Source organism: Falco peregrinus, chromosome 7, assembly GCF_023634155.1.
Source record: "Falco peregrinus isolate bFalPer1 chromosome 7, bFalPer1.pri, whole genome shotgun sequence".
In the NCBI taxonomy this organism is placed as follows: domain Eukaryota; kingdom Metazoa; phylum Chordata; class Aves; order Falconiformes; family Falconidae; genus Falco; species Falco peregrinus.
Genome location: NC_073727.1, coordinates 21628347 through 21646407, shown reverse-complemented (window position 1 = coordinate 21646407; position 18061 = coordinate 21628347). Strand labels below are relative to the sequence as shown.

Sequence of the window (18061 nt, the reverse complement as noted above, 5' to 3'; positions counted from 1 at the left end):
TGCGTAGTGTCTTACTAAAAGATGTAGTCAGAATGGGAGAGATTATGCTACCAAAGAGCAGGCTTCCAGTTTTGTTTGGCTTGGTTTGAGAGACAGATCTCAGGGGGTTTGCGAGGGTATGTTTCTTTTTTCACTGCAGCGTGTTTGATTCATTGTGGGTAGTGATGCGCACACAAAAATATGCTGTATAATCAGAAGTCATTAGCCAAATTCCCCAAATACTTTTTAAAACTGTTGCACTTTTTGTCTTGATACTTTTAACTTCTATTTTTCCCACTCATTGGTGACCGTACCACACAAGTTCATCAGCCCTCACCTACCTTTCCTTTCCAACAGTGGATTAGGAAGAAAAACTTAGTGAATGCTGCTGATTTAGTTGAGATTTGGGAGAACAAAATAGCTGTGTTCTTGTAGAAAAAAAGACTGATTGTGTTTGTAGTCTTCTCTTGTAAAATTTAAGAAAAAGTCATGTAGCATCTGTATTGCAAAACAGTACTGCCTTCTTGGTTAGCAGTAGTGTGAAATTAACTGAAATAGAGAAGAAAATTGAGTTGTAGAAAGATTATGACAGCAGTAGTTATTCCTCTAGAAATATTCTTCTGTGTGCCATTCTTTCATTTGTACTTGATGTGTGAAAATTATTACTGGTTTTAACTATAATTATCCTTCAGAGCTCTCTGTTTTTCTGGTTTTCATTAAGTGTTATTCGGAAGAAATAGTTTGTCATGTGTAAAGGGTAAGCTGAAGTAAATAGTTTGAAAATGTTATCCTGAAGCGGCTTCTGCATTAGCAGTTTAAATATCCATTTCTATATGAACAGTTAGAACTGATGCTTTTGTGTGCAAAAAATAGTATTGAATTATTAATTAGGGTTTATTTAAAAATAAGAATACTGAAAAAACCTATACTTTGAAAGTATAATATGAAGTGCTGTTACCCTGCTCTTAAAGACAGGTTTGAATTTGCTTTCAAAGGAAGGAAATATTTAGGCTCCAAATTGTGATATTCAACTGACTGTAAATTGAGTGGCTTTTATTTATGTATTAAATTTTGTAGAGTAAAACCAATGACTAATAAAAATCTAAGAAGCAATTCAGGTAGACGTGTTCTGCCACAGTGCAGCTGCATGTAGCTCAAAGAAATCCAGCTTTCTGGTTCACAGCATTTTTTTCCTCTTGTGCTTAATCAGTGTAATATTTGAAATCAGATTATACCTACCTGGTGACTTTGCAGCTGTTATGTTTGTTGACCTCATTAAATTATCATCATAAGTGAAATATTTAAATAGAGGAAGCAACTTGTAAAGTGGTCATTTTTCATTCTTTCAAGAGTAACATTTATGTCATTGACTGAATATAGAGACTTTCTGGTATAAAGCACATGCAGAGATCTGTAAAATTTTTAGTGAAAATAACTCAAAGTAGTTTTAGTCCTTTTGATAATTAAAACTGGAGAGTGAATAATGTGCTTCTGCTGCATCCTGTTAAGGGGATAGCCATTTCTCAATGGAATTTCATGGTACAACTGTGGAAGAAGAATGAAGTAGTCTGCTTTACTTTGATAGCATACCAGAAGGCAAGCTTTTATTCTTAGGAGTCATCAGTCTTCAATTTACAGAGAAATACAAGATAGTATTTTAAATTCTAATTAATATTATACTCAAGACCAAAATTATTGTTTTTAAGAAATGTAGTCTCAAAGTGAGAATTTTGAAAGGTGAAAGAAGTCTATGCTAATTCTGATACGCTGTAACATTTAAAAGATTAACTCTTACTGAAAATATTTTAGACAAATTATAGTTTGTCTGATTTTAGTGTTTGTCTTCAGTTAGCACAAGTTTCTATACTCTCTTTGAGATATGAATCTCTTATCTAGGATAGGAATGTCCTAGGACTTTCAGTAATAGAAATGCAACTGAGGTAAAAGGATTCAGTTAGAAATCACCAAATGCTTCTAAATGTTTTTAAAAGGGTTTGGTATAGAGGACCTACATGACTAAAATTTTTAATTTATATCTGATAGGTTATTCATCCCAGACTTGCAGTTTCTATTAACCTAAAGATGATATGGAAATTTTAAAATTTTTGAAGAGGAGTGGTTGTTCGAGTTTGCGGATGCCCTTGTTATCTTTCCTTCTTATTTGCTGGATTTCTCCCTTTGCAGTGTCTATATTCTTTAACAACTAGAAAAGTGTTTTCTGTATTAACTCTTTTGATTTGTTACTTTTGAAACAGTGTGTTTTTTTAAAAAAGACGCACTGTGTCTTTCCAGGGGAATAAATTAAGGGAGCAATATGTCATCAGCAGAGTTATGAGTCTGAGTTGCATACAAGTGTATGAAATTATAAGAGTGTTCTCCGAGTTGAAAAAAAAAAAAAACCAACAAAAAACAAAACAAAAAAAAACACACACAAAAAAAACCACAACAAAACTTGTAGAATAGACTGTGGCCTATAAACATCAGGTTCCTCACTGCTGCATCTGGAAAAGTCAGGGAGATAATGGTAGTGGAGGTGTCAGTACGTCTGTACTAAGTCCAGAAGGAACCTTGCTGTTAAGGGTAACAACATTTTAAATGGTTTTTTTGTATTTCACTCTTCCATGTGTTTAGCTTTGTATAGCATTAAGTCACTTTTAAATTTTAAGGTAAAGATACCTTGTTTATTTAATACTATTAATATGGATGAAAAGTGAGCAAATTAAACTCAAATCCTTCTAACCTCATAAAATTTTAACTTCTGATGTTATTAGGAAATGCTACAACTGTTGCCAGTTTCCCTTTTGCTATTTTCATACTAGCTGCGATACTTCAATGTAATTTTTGTGTGTAATTCACAAATGGCATCAGAAAGCTCAAAGAGAAGGTTGTGTTCTGATCACGATTTCATTGCTACAATCTGGAATAATTCTCTTGACATTAGATACTTTTGAGTTTACAATAGTGTCACTGAAATCAGAGTCTTCCCTGTGTGTCTGTTTGGATGCCAGAATTTATGTATGTTTGCTGTGCTGCAGAAATAGTTGCTTTTATGGAAAAATCTTTCTGAAACACTTCGTTATCCATTTTCTCAAATAAAATCACTAGAGGGTATAATCATTCTGTCTATAATCTTTTGTCATGTTATAACTAGGCTGAGGAACACAACAATTCTCCTAGCGAGGGGAGGAGATTCCCCAAGCTCTTTCAGTGTTTTTAACTCAGAGGAGTGAAAGCCTTGGAGGTATGGTGCTGTCCCATCATTTCCATCAAACTGATTTTGGGTCTCTACATGCTGAAGTCTTTGGTTTTAATCTATAAATTTAACCAAAGAATATTTTGTTTTATTTTTAATGCAACAGTAAATTTTTGAATAATTCAGAAATCTATAGAAAAGGTATGACTGCTGCAGGTGTTTGTATAGTGTAGTTCTCAGGAGAATAGTTTAGATAATGTTGGTCACAGTCTATATATAAACCTAAAAGGATTTTTGTTAAAATTATTTCAGGCATGTTAGCTCTTAGCCGTCATGTGTGAAGTTAAATATTTCCCCTAAAAACTCTTGCTTTTGAATAGGTCTCTTCTTTCTTCAAAAGAGCAGATGGTAGGACTAATGATTTAAAACCAAACCAAACCAAAAAAACCTGACCTTTTTTTTTTTTTTTCTATATTTTTGTTGGCGTTTTTATTGGCTATTCTTTTCAAGGAGTGCCTATGTTACCATAGTTAGTAGGACACTAATACACTACTAGATCTTGCTTTTCAATGGAGCTGTTCTGGACTTTCTTTGAATAGAGACTGGTTCTCTAATGAACATTTGTTGCTGAAGAGCACTCGCTGTTACAAGCTGTCCAGAATTTTCACATTTCTGAGAACTGAATAACATCAGAAAAATAACAGTTTTGGTATCTTGGCAAACATGAAGTCTGAAAGTCAGAGAGGAAATGTTTAATCAGGATTTAAAAGCAGCATTCCAAATAAAGGGAAACTAATAATTTTCATAGTTGGTGTGCTGTGATAGCTTTCAGCAGAGGTAATCCTTTCATACATAATGAACACATGTGTTCGGGTTTTTTGCCCTCCTCGGGATACTTTTTTTAACTTGTGAACTCTGTTGGGATCTAGGAAAATTTTGCAGTTTGTTTTGAGTTCAATGACACTAACATAATTTGAAAGTATGACAGTTTCCTTGGTTTCTTGTGGCTACTGCTACTGAAATACCTACTGCATTAACAGGTGAATGTGGGAATAATGTCAAAAATTAAGATTCCATAGTTTTCCAAAAGATGATTAATTCAAATTAAAAACATATTCATGAAAGTCTCATGGGCTGTGATTCTGTGTTCTATAGTACCCCTACGGTTCATTATCTGTCATTTCTACTGATTTCTTCATGCTTCTTAATCTAATTAAGGGACTCTGGAGTGGTTTTCATGTGAGGAGAGCCTGAGGGAGCTGGAGAACAGGCAGGAGGCTCAGGGAGAATCTTACAAGTGTATATAAATACCTGATGTGAGAATGATTAACAGAGGAAGCCAAACTCCTCAGTGGTGCCCGGTGACAGCACCAGAGGCAACTGATACAAATTAAAACACGTGAAGTATCATCTGAACACAGGAAAGTAATTTTTTATTTTTTTTTACTGTGAGGTGGTCAAACACTGGTACACCTTGCCCAGAGAGGCTGTGGAGTCTCCATCCTTGGAAATATTTAACTAACTGCACAGTCCTGGGCCACCTGGTGTAGGTGATCCTGCTTTGAGCAGCAGGGTTGGACTAGATGGTCTTCAACCTAAATTATTCTGTGATCTGTGATTACCACTAAAAGTCACATGGATAGCCATACCATGCAATAATTGCTTTTAGTTATAGTTTAGACACTTGCAGCACCAACAGCTTTGAAACCAGCTGCGGGTTCTCTCGTGCCTTTTGTTACTTGCTTCTGTCTAAATGGGTTTACTCCAAGCTTCCTTTATAGCACATAACTCCAGGTACTAACTACACTTTGGATGTGGGCATTTGTACTGACATGAAGAAATTATTATGCAGATTATGGCCCAAAGCCAATCCTAAAATCTATTTGGTACACTTGTATAATCTTCATATCTTTGTGTATGCAACTTGTTCCTACAAAAATTGTCCCCCTAAGTCCAATCAAATCTCACTGATATGATTTGGTGCTAAATGGAGCAGATCCAATCATCATGCAGTTTTTCTTTTACATGTTATGAGCCTTTACTTAAGTGTTGTCTTTTAAAACGCATATATACACTGTAAGTCTCTGGAGCAGATAGGAAATTGTATTCTCAAATAGCACTTCCAAGAAAATACAAAAATAATTTTACCTTTATGGTATTTATATAGTTATATTTTTATTTATTATTGTTCCTAAATGTCATGAGCTACCACCTCCATTAAAGTAGCAGAATATGAAAAGTATCATTAGGAGAAGGGAGCACGTGCAGGTCCCCAGGTATACCTATGTTTATTTCTTAGTGTACCTTCAATAACAAAATGCCATTTACACTGGCACAAAAGTGCTTTAAGTGTATACATACATTATTAGAAAGCAGGGGGGACTACTAAATGTTCATAATTTGGAGGGATAATGTGTAGGTATTTATATATACATATATATACGCACACACAGAGATATATACAAATATATATATATGAGAGTGTGTGCATGGATAGATGTTTTAACCAATGTTCCAAAGTGCAGCAAAGGGGAAAAATAACCTAGTGATTATTTATATGCCAGGACAAGGGACATCTGACCTTCGTTTCCTGGTTGTCATGGATGTTCTGTAAAACAGCATGGATTAGTCATGCTATTACCAGTTAGGTAAATTATCTTTTTAACTGAAAGTGCAATTGACCAACTGAATACAGAATGGGGTTTGTTGCACCTGAAATATATAAGGTACTTTGATTAAAATATATCTACATTAAAATTAAGCCAACGAGTAGGGAAAATGCTAAAAGATTAAACTTGGTTTGAGTGCAGTAGATTATGATAAGGGTAGTAATCTTATTATTTTGTTAGAGTACAACAGAAGAAGTCATCGTTATAGACTATTTATTTCAGGTGATTTTATGCTGTGGAAAATAGTACAGATGACTAACATTTCTTTATTTCAGGCCATCAGAAAATTTGTCTAGTATTACCTGAAAACTGGAAAAAATGAATGTGAACAAGACAAAAATCTCTTGGAATGAGGAATATATAGAGAATGTTCTGTCAATAAATCAATAAAATATGATCATTTAAGGGAGGTAACACCCAAACATGTTTTCTGGATAAATTGCTAAGGACTAAATGTAGCTATATTTTTTTTCTGGTGTTGGTCTGGATAAATTAAATAAGACATACTATGCTATGTCTGTGCATGCCAATACTGAATTTAGAAGCTGCTACTAAAATGCTGGCATTGTGCCTTGAAGTTGACTTAAGAACATATTAGGCCACCAAGTGAAAATCTGTGATAGAGGTTAACTGCATCTGACAAGCTGTTTCTGTCAACTAGTATTAATGCATAAAGTGGTACAGAGAATGAAAGATCATCTCAGCTTTTAATGGAACTTGTAGTTAGCACCCTTTCGTTCTTGATGAGGGAATGTGCTATAGACCGTAGATAGAACACAGCAGATTTCACAGGTATGTCTTGGGAAAAAATTTAGTGTCTTCTGTATGGCATTTAATTGTAGTGGGCCTGGCTGAGCCCCACAGCAGCCCTCATGGTGCTGCGCTTGTACTGGTAGCTGGAAAGGCGGTGGTAACACACCGGTGCTTTGGCTGCTGCTGAGCAGCGCTGGCACAGCATCAGGGCTGTGTCTCCAACCTTCCCTGCCCCCTCTGACCAGTAAGTTGGGGATGGGCAAGATGTTGGGAGGGGACATAGCTAGGACAGCTGACCCAAAGTGATCAATGGGATATTCCATACCTTATGATGTCTGCTCAGATAGAAAAGCTAAGAGAAAGAAGGAGGAAGAAGGGGGGCATTTGTTATTTATGATGATTGTCTTCTGGAGCAACTGCTACGCGTTACTGTAGCCCTGCTTCCTGGGAAGTGGCCAAACATCGCCTGCTGATGGGAAGTACAGAGTAACATCTTTTGGTTTTCCTTTGCTTTTGCACACATGACTTTTGCTATTGTTTCATTAAACTGCTTTTATCTTGACCCACAAGTTGTTATTTTTCCATCTTACACTCCCTTGCACCCCCCACCCTGTTCTGCTGAGGAGAGGAGTGATAGAACAGCTTGGTGGACACCTGGCATCCAGCCAAGGTCAACCCACCAACCACACCATTAAATTCTGTAGAACTGTAAGATCTGGTTAATGAATTGTGTGACTAAACTCTGTCTAAAGTGCTGATGGCCTGTGCTATTTAGAACAGACACTGTTACTACTGTGTTATTAAAGCAATTGTGTTTCTGAGCTGTAGCTTGCCTGCAGAGTGAATTGTATGACCTTATTAATGGATATTACTTTAATGACTTTTACTGTTTTGTCCTATTTTTAAATTGCATCTTAGAGCACCAACACACAAATATCTTTTTAATGAAATGACTTATTTCAAATGTCTTCATTAAGTGTAATCTTGTTTACTCATAAATGCATTAGTTGTAGTAGTAAATTCTTTGGGAGAGAATTGGAAAGCTTACTGAGGTAAAAATAAAGGTTCATATCAGAGCTGCTGTGAGTATCATTGGTTTGTGGAAAGAGTTGCTTTTCAGTCGTCTTTCATATTGATTCATGCTTACGTAAAAAAGGCACCATTTTAGGCATGAAACTATGTTTGTTGTGAGTAGCACTCAGATTGTATTCTGCTTAAATTTCTTTGGTTTGTGTAGAATTCTAAATAAATCAGCTGTGGAATAGAAAGCTGAAAAATGTTACAGCTCATTCACCTTTAGCAAAAAAACCAGATTCTGCCATCCAGTGGCTACCAGTCTGTTAAGTAAGAGTGGATTTCACTGGTTTATCTGAAAAAGAATTGGTCTGTAGAAATCTTGACTGACGTTAATATGCTAGAGGGGAAACGAAAAATTGTTTTCAGCTTTCAAGCTAGGTAGCTTGTGCAAATGACAAATTAAAAAAGCAGATCTTCTAGTAAGTTTGTCAAACTGTGGACTTCTGTGCATACTGTTGCATTTCTGTCCATTGGGGTTTTTTTACTAATTTTTAAGGGCAGAACTACTGTTTTTGGATTAGGTGCTTACAGGTACTGTTTGGAATACTGTGAAGTTTTGAGAAAGAGTTAACCTGTAATACTTTTTCAACCAAATGGGGAGTTGATTTGAGTAAGTCTTAAGATACTGTTTTCCTCTAGAATTCCTTTCTCTTGTAGTTTTCTTAATCCTTAATATGTTCCTACAGAGTCACCCTTCAAAGAATATTATGCGTTGACTGTGTGTTGTGATTGTGAATGTTGTATATTGATATGTCACTGCCCGCATTTTTCTTTTGAGTTGCTTGAAAGTTTTCATTCAGTGTGTTGAATGAAAGTCTAGATTCTGGTCAGAATACCATTATTTAAAAAAACCCACAAACTCTTCTAGTTTTTAACCAGACTTTTATGGGGTTTATTTTTTTATTAATCTTTATTTCTCTCTTAATGTTCCTGTTTCAAGCAGGTGTAGCATCTTTGTAGAAAAACAAGCTGATGTTTATTTTTCTAACTTGTTACACAGTTTTCTTTGATGCTTCTGGAAATTCTGTTTGTTTATTGCTGCTTACTAAGTCAGTCTCAATCCATGATGTTGCTACTTTCCAATAGGAAAAGAGAGGAAAATATTTTTCTTTACCTAAATATTTGTTTATTTTTGCTAACAATTGCATGTCCCAGGGCTATAGTATATGTAATTTCTTCCAAATGTAGAGGAAAAAGTCTTACACTGCCAACTTCAAGATTAAGAGAAGCTGGAACAATACATTCCTACAGGCAGTACTCTTAAGAAAACACTTAAAGACGTACTTTATTTAAGGGTACGTCACAGCTGTAAGGAGACCATTTTATATAAAGCCATGCAGTTCAACTATGTGAATGTGAAAAATTCCTGTCATTCTTTCCTAAAGATACTTAGACCAGACTTCATTTAGACAGCTATGTTTCTGGTTCTGTTTAAAAACTGTTTCTTTAAATAATATACATACCGTGCAGTATAGTGTTTTGTTAGTTCAGTTCTGTAATCACCAGTTGTGTTTGTTAGTTTTTTGTCCATAGATCCTTTATTATTAACAATGTAAACAGTGTTTATCATTATGAACTTCATGGTGTTTACAATAGCTTCTAAAACCAATTAGATGGAATTGGGAGGGAAAAGGGAAAAGGAAAAACATAACCATTTTCAAAGACCTGACAAGAAATCTCAAAATGAAGTAACAGGCAAATTAGAAACCTAAAATGACTAAGCAGGCCATAAAAATAGCTGATTGAACCCTGATAGCACTAATATAATCAGCAGGTCTCCAGGAAACCCATTAACACTTTATAATAGTCTCATTCATGGAGATGAAATGAATTTTGAAGATGATACATGGCATAAACGTTATGTATACAAAACTTGGTGCAAAACAAATAAGCTTTCACCCTGTAATCTTGCAAGCAGAATAAACTGTGAAAGAACATTGATAGCAAGAACTGATGTAATCCTGAAATTCAGCCACTTAATTGAAGAAACTTGATGAAAAGTACTGGAAGTACTTGCATTAATTACTTTTTTTTTTCAACTGAAGACATTTAACAGTTTAGAATAGAAATTTGAATATATTTGAGATGCGTCAATCCTATAAATACAAATGCAATTCATGATTTAGGTGGAATTTGGTTTTTTTAATGTTGCGTGAGAAGTTTTCAACCTGAAAGCTTTGTGAAGACAATGGTAATCCTAAATTGAAAAAGCATATTTTTCAAAAAGAATTAGTGTAATTGATTGCATAGCAGTTTCATTGACTTTTACATCGGTGATTGGGGTTTTTTTATATTTAAAGTTCTCTAGAATCCAACTACAGTTGGCCAGTTATTTTATTCCTCTACATTTAAGAGTAGAGTGAAAGAGTATTATGTATTATCCTAAATTTGTAATTTGTATCTCAGCCTCTCACATGAGGCTACTATAAGAAGCTGCAGCAAAACGATAGACCTAGTGCAGTCTGTCACAAAGTTAAATAGAATAGTTGATTTGAATAGCTGATGAAGCCCTCATTCCTAAGCTTGTGTTGCTTGAGGTAGTACTAAATTGGGGTGCTGCTCAAATAATTTGTTTAGTATTGGAAAGCATTGGAAAGAATATTATTAGTATTGGAGACACTGTTACCATAGCAAAAGTAATATATAATATTTTATTATTATTATAATATAATAATTATTATTTTATTATATTATATATTATATATTATATATATTAAATAATAATATATATTGTATTATATAATTATAAATTAACTAAAGCTTCCAGAATAATGGAAAGGGAAATCTTCAGAGGGTGTTTTCAGGACTGTTCTTTACAGTGAATTTGTACATCTGTGGCTTTCTACAATTAAAATAAAAAAGATAATCACAAAAAAAAAATCAGATACTTTTCATGATTATTAGTAGAAGTAGTGCAGGTAATTAAATCTGTAGAAAGGAAATAATTCTGTGTTCTGCAGTCCTTTTTAAGTGTCTGAAAAGTAACTAAGAAAAAGCAAGTTTATTAGAAAATTAATTTTATATCTTAAGGATCTGTTCTTTAGTTGCTAAAGTTTTAGAATCTTCACATGCAGAAATTGTAATTGTCTACACCAATTAGTTGTGGAAAAATCAGTTGTCTGAAAAAGAGAGACAAAGTATTTCTATAATTGATGATTTGTTCTTTGTAAGATTTAAACATGCATTAAACTATAAGAAGTGTAATTGCCTGGTTTAACTATATAATTTAATTTAATTTTTGAAAACATTTTCAAAGTTTATTTGGGACTGTACAGGCAAGTTTTATGTTCCTTTTGGAGGTTGCAGTTTGTTGCAAATATTGTTGGAGAAAGGTCTGAACATTAGCAATTGCAAGATGGAGATTTCTTCAGAAGCAGAGAGAAGGTTGTTACTGAATTTGTCTGTTTACAAAATTAATCATAAGTAATTTTTAAAATAATCTTTTTCTTTGGCAGGTTCTTGTGTATTGCTGCCTATTCTATTAGTCACAGTTTATCATCTTAGGTTTAAAGATGATTATTCTTCTAATCTTGACTATTGCTATTTGACTGATGTATAATTATTAACAGGTCATTACTGTATAGTAGTTTTGGTCGCAGTCTTGATGAAAAACAAATTAAATACTGAAATAGCATGTGTCTAGAGATTTTGATTGATTTTAATACGTATTTTCCTGCTGTATTTCTTTTCCTTATGGATTCAGTATTTCAGGGTTGGGTGCGAGTGGTAGCCTCAGAATAAAAACCTTGGAATAATAAATACATTTCAACAGGTATCCTAAGTTTTGTTACCACATGGTCTTTTTCTTACGATTAATATATGTAGATATACACACACTCAAAAATATGCATGCTGTTTGTTTTAACAGATTGGACAACTTGCTTTTAAAGGCGTGAAAAGACTAAACCGAATCCAATCTATAGTTTTCGAGACCGCCTACAACACAAACGAAAACATGCTAATCTGTGCCCCCACTGGAGCTGGGAAGACTAACATTGCCATGCTGACAGTCCTTCATGAAATTCGCCAGCATGTCCAGCATGGTGTTATCAAAAAGGATGAGTTTAAGGTAGGAGTTTAATGAACGAAGTAACAGCTTTTCAACTTACAAGGTAAAACCCGTTGTATGTTATATACGGAATATGAAGTCAGGAAGTTTTCAAGGGTATTACGGTTTTCCAAGTCAAAGATAAGGCTATTTTTGATTTACTTCATTATTGTTAAAGCCATTCTTATTTGTGTTCTAAAAGTCTTATTATGCAAGTAAAAAGCTATGAAAACGCATTTAGCTTTGATGCAGAACCAATTTTCAAAGTGATGAGGCTGTATAAACAAAATCTATTGTCCTTTAAACAGCTGCACACTTATCCAACAAAGATAACTACTTTTCATATATCACTATTAAGATTTTTCACTGTAAGCGCCTGGCATCATATTTCAGAATAAATTGTGATTTGTAATGGTTGCCATGAAACAAACGACATTGTGGGGTTTGCTCATTTATCAAGCAAGTGTCCTTTTGGTGCAGATTGTGTATGTTGCTCCTATGAAGGCTTTGGCAGCTGAAATGACAAATTACTTCAGCAAGCGTCTGGAACCACTAGGCATTACTGTGAAAGAATTGACCGGTGATATGCAACTGTCAAAAGGTGAAATTCTGCGAACACAGGTATGCTTAATATTTTAAAATGTTCTCTGTATGTATTCATACCTCTTTATAGGTATGCTGGTCTTTTCTTCAAACTCCTTGTTAAAGGTATGGGTAAAGCAGCTGAAATGTTATTACCGAGTCTGTAATTACTTCGGTTCTGTTCCAAAATGTGACTTTCAGTTCAAAGTGATTAAAACACTAATGCATCTGAAATATCTGAAGCAACTAGCTCATTAAACATTTTGGTTTCTCCCATTCAGACTTACTAGAATGGTGCCCCACTCTTTGTATAAAATCTTGCATGATTTCCAGCTTGTGAACCTTAGTGGGTTGTGCCCCTTACCTTCCAGAATTATAAACCAAGTGTTGTATGTATGTGTTTGCAAGAGCCTAACGTTCATAATTTCAGATTAGACATTCTTTGATAATAGCAATCTTTGAAATTTGAAGGTCTAGTCTGCAAATGGTAAATCTTAAATAAATTTGAAATGCTGTAACAACATTGTTGCAAATATGTTAAAATAATACTTACCTTGTTAATTAAAAAAAAAAAAGATAATAAAGCTGCAGGTTCCTGTTAATAGCTGATCTTATCTTTCCTTCTTAAGCACAAATTAGGAAAAGTATAAGACATTGCTAGGTTAAACATCTGAACATTCATAGAAATGAATATTATTTGCTTTTTTAGCTTCCAAATAATGTTGCACAGATGGAGATTTTTCTTTTTTAGTGGATGCTTCTTGTCATGTGTATTTCACACAAATGCTGTTTATGTCAGTGAAATATCATTTTTCCAAAATATTAAGATACGTTTATAAATATTCTTTCATCAAGTTCCTTGTAATTACTCTTCTTCCTCCTGCCTGGATGAAGAGACAGAGTAAGACTTGGTTGTATTATTGATATGAACATTTATAAATGTAACCTGTAGTAATTATTGATTCAGATGAGTTATATTTTGCCAGTCTTAGCTTTGATGTATTTTACATTTTTGTAAAACTAGAGAAAACTCTTCACATGACAGGAAAAGATGTCTATATGTAATTAATAATAAAGAAGACCACTGCAGTAATCTAGTATTAAGTCCTGGATAGTAATCTTATTTATTAGAAGATGTACGTGCGTATGTATTGACACATACAGCCACAATGCTGTGGTAACCAATAAATAACGACACAAGCAGTAACAGCAATACCACTGGTAATTTATCAGAATTACTTTGCAACACCATCTGCATAAAAATTGGGTTTAAAAACTAAAGAACTTTTCAGCTATAAAATCTCTCCTCATTACTAAAACTCTGCTTGCATCCAGTAAAGATGTAAGGTGGAAGGGGGGGGACCACAAAAACCAACATTTCAGGCATTATTAAGAAATGTGTATGGAAAATAGTTTACAAAGTTGAAATTTTATTACTCTGGTAATGGGAAATTAATATATACAGTGTATTAATTTAGAGCAACATGGTAACTTCAAGTGTAGAAAGACTGTCTGCTTTATCATGCACTCCTGTTTCAGTCCAAAATACTACTAGTAGCATAATTTATTTTCTTTTGGGGAAGAAGGTAAAGTAGATTTCTGTATAAAATTCAAGAAGAAATGGCAAGGGAAGGACCTAGGTAAAAATCAGGGGTTTTTTTCTGCCATGGATTTAGCTCATTGCTTTGAAATTAAATATTTCTTTTTATCTGAAATTTACCTTCAAAGCATTTCTACAGTTTTGCATGTACTTCATAGGATAGAAATACTAATCTGAATTGTAGTGTATTTGTAGTTCCTAAACGTTTTGGGGGAAAGCAGGTGGAAGAAAAAATTGTCCTCAGAAGAGGGAAAATTAGGAAAACATTATGTTAGTTATGACCCAAAATTTACCTTCTAGATTTTCAAAGGAACTATAACATTGATTAATTTCACATTTGCTTTAGCATCAGTAATACTTTTGCTTCTTTGCTCTTGAAAACATTTGAAAGGTTAAAAAGACAAATACGTAAAGTCCAAAAATCCTGGGACTGTGAAATACTCTGTTTGTTTTCTTTTGCTTTTTGTAGACAGTCAGTCTTTCGTTATGATTAGTCAGAATTGTAGGAGGTGCAGAAGAGAGAGAACACCAATCCAAGAGTTACCATTGTAATTGCTGCTGCTGTTCTTGCAGACTCTGGTGACGAGCATTGGGTTTTGTTTTATCCCTGCTTATAAAAGTGCACAGAAAATACGTAACCTTATTATAAACTGAGAAAAGGGCACTTGCTTGTGCAGGATCTTGCTTACTGCTCTTTGTGTATATTGTTTCCTGTGAAAACTCAGGAGCTTGCTTTCATGAACTGTGCACTTAAGCCACCTCATGCAAGCAGGTTTCTTTCTTTGCTTTTTACCCTATATTAAATAGATTCTTGCTTCAAATATTTATTTTAGTTGTCAGCCTCTCTAATGTATACATTTCTCAGATAGGAATACTCTGATATGTGTTGCTGCTTTACTTATAGTTTCAGAGTTACTTTGCTAATCACTACCCTGCTTTCTAGCCTTCATTAGTGTAATAGATGAAGTGCCTGTGTTTAACAGTAAAGCAGTTTTTCCTGTAAGAATTAATATTACAGCAGGTAAATGCATGCACACAGTTTAAATACACAGGGATAGTATATATAGTATGGGGGATAAAAGGCATCAACTGAAGTAGATGGCAGGTATTTCCGGTTGGATCGCTGTTTCAAAAGATCTCAGCTGATTCTTCTAGGAAACTGAAGGCCTTATGTAAGTCTTCCGTCACAGTTGTCTTCTGCTTTTCTGAGCAGCTCCATTTTCAGCATCTTCATTTTCATCCTCGGGTGAATCAAATCAGTCACAATGAAGGATTTAAAAATGAGATAATTGTCAGGTATTAATTAGAAGTAGCACTTCAGGGACAATCCTGATAATTTTCTCCTTCCTTTCCATCCTTCATCCTTCATACTTTCTCTGTGTGTATTTAAATATGTGTATTTTGTAAGTCATTACATGTATCTGTTTGCCATGTGCTGATGAAGAACTGCTTTATCTGAGAAACTGCTGATTCTCTCACTTCTTAGGAATCCACACTTAACAAGCTAAAAAAAAAGTAATTAGTAATTTAAATTTTCATTCTTTTAGGATGGAATAAAATCTTTAAATGTTTTTGAAAGATATGCCCCATTAAGAAGGTTTGTAAGCATAATTTTTCAGCAATAACTTTCTCTATGCTTTCCATACTGTCATTTATACTCCTCCAGAAGGCATTCCTGTCTCTTTCTGCTCTACACTTTTATGGTATTATACATGAGATTATTTTACTTCCATCTTATTCCATACTATACTTTGAATAATCATTAACAGTACTATGGTTCCAACACATACTTCAGAAGCCAAGCTTTTCAAAAAAAGTATTTCTCATGTTACCAATAATGAAATTATCTTTAAAAGAAAAATCAAAATAATGTTTTATTGACTCTTCAGTCAGTCTTCTAACCTGCTCCCCAGCTTGTACAGTGAAAGCCACAGCTACTACTTCTCTAAGTGTAAGGTGTAGGGTAAGTGTTAAAACTGTAAGACACAATTTCCCTTTATGTTTTTGTTAAAAGGAGTAAGTGTAAATATTTAACATATTGCTGTAAAGTTTCAGACAGAATAGATACAGGGTCCATTACCAAATAATCTGGATGTAAGTGCGTGCTTTACTGAACGTGGGAACAGAACAAAATAAACTTGTTACAAAGATAAATAACATTAGCTATTATACCCGTTCTTGTAAAGAATGTATCTTCTGTTATTAAGCCTTTTTTCATAGCCTAAATAGAGATACATTAACTTTTCACTTTCTTTCCCTCATTAAAAAACAATCTAAGGAGGTTTATTTCCCTGCAGTTGGTATTTTTCCTATTGGCTCTATTTTAAGCGTGTTTGTATTCTGACCTATTATCTAAGCATGTTTGTATACTGACATAATATTATCTCTGATACTTGGACATTACTTAAAACACAATGATATTAAGCATACTCTAGCCATAATCTTATTGTTAGGTAAGTCGGTTTTGGTATGTCAATGTTTAAATGGAAAATATTTTTAGAAGTATTAAATTATGTATGTTGCTGGGTAGCATTTGGGACAACATGAAGTGTTTTGTTAGAAGGCAATGGATTATTTGAGTCGTTGTCTTTATGGCTTTTTTGAGTGTGCGTATATATATAGATATACTCATAGATATTTGCTTTATACTGTCTAGAAAATTATATAACACAACTTCAAAATCAACCTGTGGGCTTTCGAAATGGTTACCTTTGATCTTGTGTTTGCAACGAATAGTAGTAATAATTATGTTTTCAAAGTTTGGAGAATACAACTGGGATTACAGCAGTATAGATTTATAATGTAGTTGCCAAGTCTGAAGGCACTGCCCCGCACTGAGCATGGTGTATTGTAAGCTAATGACTAGTGTGATGCCTTAACTTGTACAAAACAGGGGTAGCCTCTGGGGAGTTGCAGAAATGCCTTCTGGCTTTAACGGTAGCTTTTAAAGTTAGTGGCCATCAAAACACATGTAGGAGATAATTTCTTTTTAATCTTTTGTACATGCATGAAACAAAATTAAGATCCTTGGCATAGCACAGTGAAAATTTATTACAATTTCTTCCATCTGTGTAAACTTTAAAAATAATGTAAAAAAAATGATCGTGTTAAAGGTATTTTATTTTCTTTTTAAGGAAAGTTATTTTACTATTCTGTTGCATCTTCTGTTACTGTGAATATTGCTCACCCTTAAACTAGTACCTCAGCAGTTTTGTACAAGATGTGTTACACTACAGACCTTGTCAACAGCTAGCATCCTACTTCAGATAAGTGCATACAAGTGAGACTGACATTTTAAAGTTGAGATAAATTTTCTGTCATGTTTTTGCTTTATTTTGTGTCTCAGACCTGCAGATAATAAGCAAAACTTCTTTTATGGGTCCTGTGTCTCTTGCTTTGCCTTGAAGACTGCCAGACTGTCACGAGGCTTGCTCACTACAGATATGTCTTGGTCTTAAGACCAGATTATCAGTGCTTTCTATGTTGCTAAAATTATGTAGTAGTTGAAAACAAATCTGGTCAAATTTTGAAAGCGGCCTAATTTCCCCAACCTATAAACCTTTATATATCTCTGTTCCTTCCTTCTCATATTCTTGGAGTTAAAGGGATTCAGAGAACAGGAGAAGGAAATTTATTGCCTTTTAAATAAATATTAGGGGAAAATGAATCAAACTATTATTGTGGGCATAGTTCTGATAGCACTTCTGAACCATTGAATACTTTTTTTTGTAACTTTCTTGGAATATGGATTTATATGTTTTTTAATAGTGCAAAGTATTCCAATTTTTGTTACTGTTCTTCTTGATCAAGAAACTGATTATACAGAAAGCAAGGTTGTTCATTTAAAATTTAATATGGGATTTTGTGTAGTGTTTACATAGTACTGAAATATTTCAAGGCCCACAGAAATGTATACCACAAAAATGTATACTTTTAATGAACTGCAAGGCTGTGCCTGTTAACATGGGCCTTCCAGCCTTCACAGAATCAGACATTTCTAAAACTTTTAGGTTTCTGCAGGCCTCCAAATATCATTTTTTCTGTCACGGATTTGATAAAAATTAATTCCTTGTCTGATTAAAGAAAGGGGTACTGGAAGCAAATGTTGCGTTTGACCTTGGTCTGTTTTCAACCTAAAATGCTTCTAAATGTTTCTCCTG

General features: G+C 34.0%; 1 protein-coding gene across 1 annotated transcript in view; it reads left to right on the top strand.

The window, feature by feature from the left end:
• ASCC3 (activating signal cointegrator 1 complex subunit 3) overlaps positions 1-18061 on the top strand; it is a 280977-nt gene that overhangs the window by 65977 nt on the left and 196939 nt on the right. Inside the window, exons 9-10 of the mRNA XM_055809674.1 lie at positions 11540-11740; positions 12200-12340. Of these exons, the coding sequence (XP_055665649.1) occupies positions 11540-11740; positions 12200-12340 (342 nt within the window). The remainder of the gene's footprint in view (positions 1-11539; positions 11741-12199; positions 12341-18061) is intronic.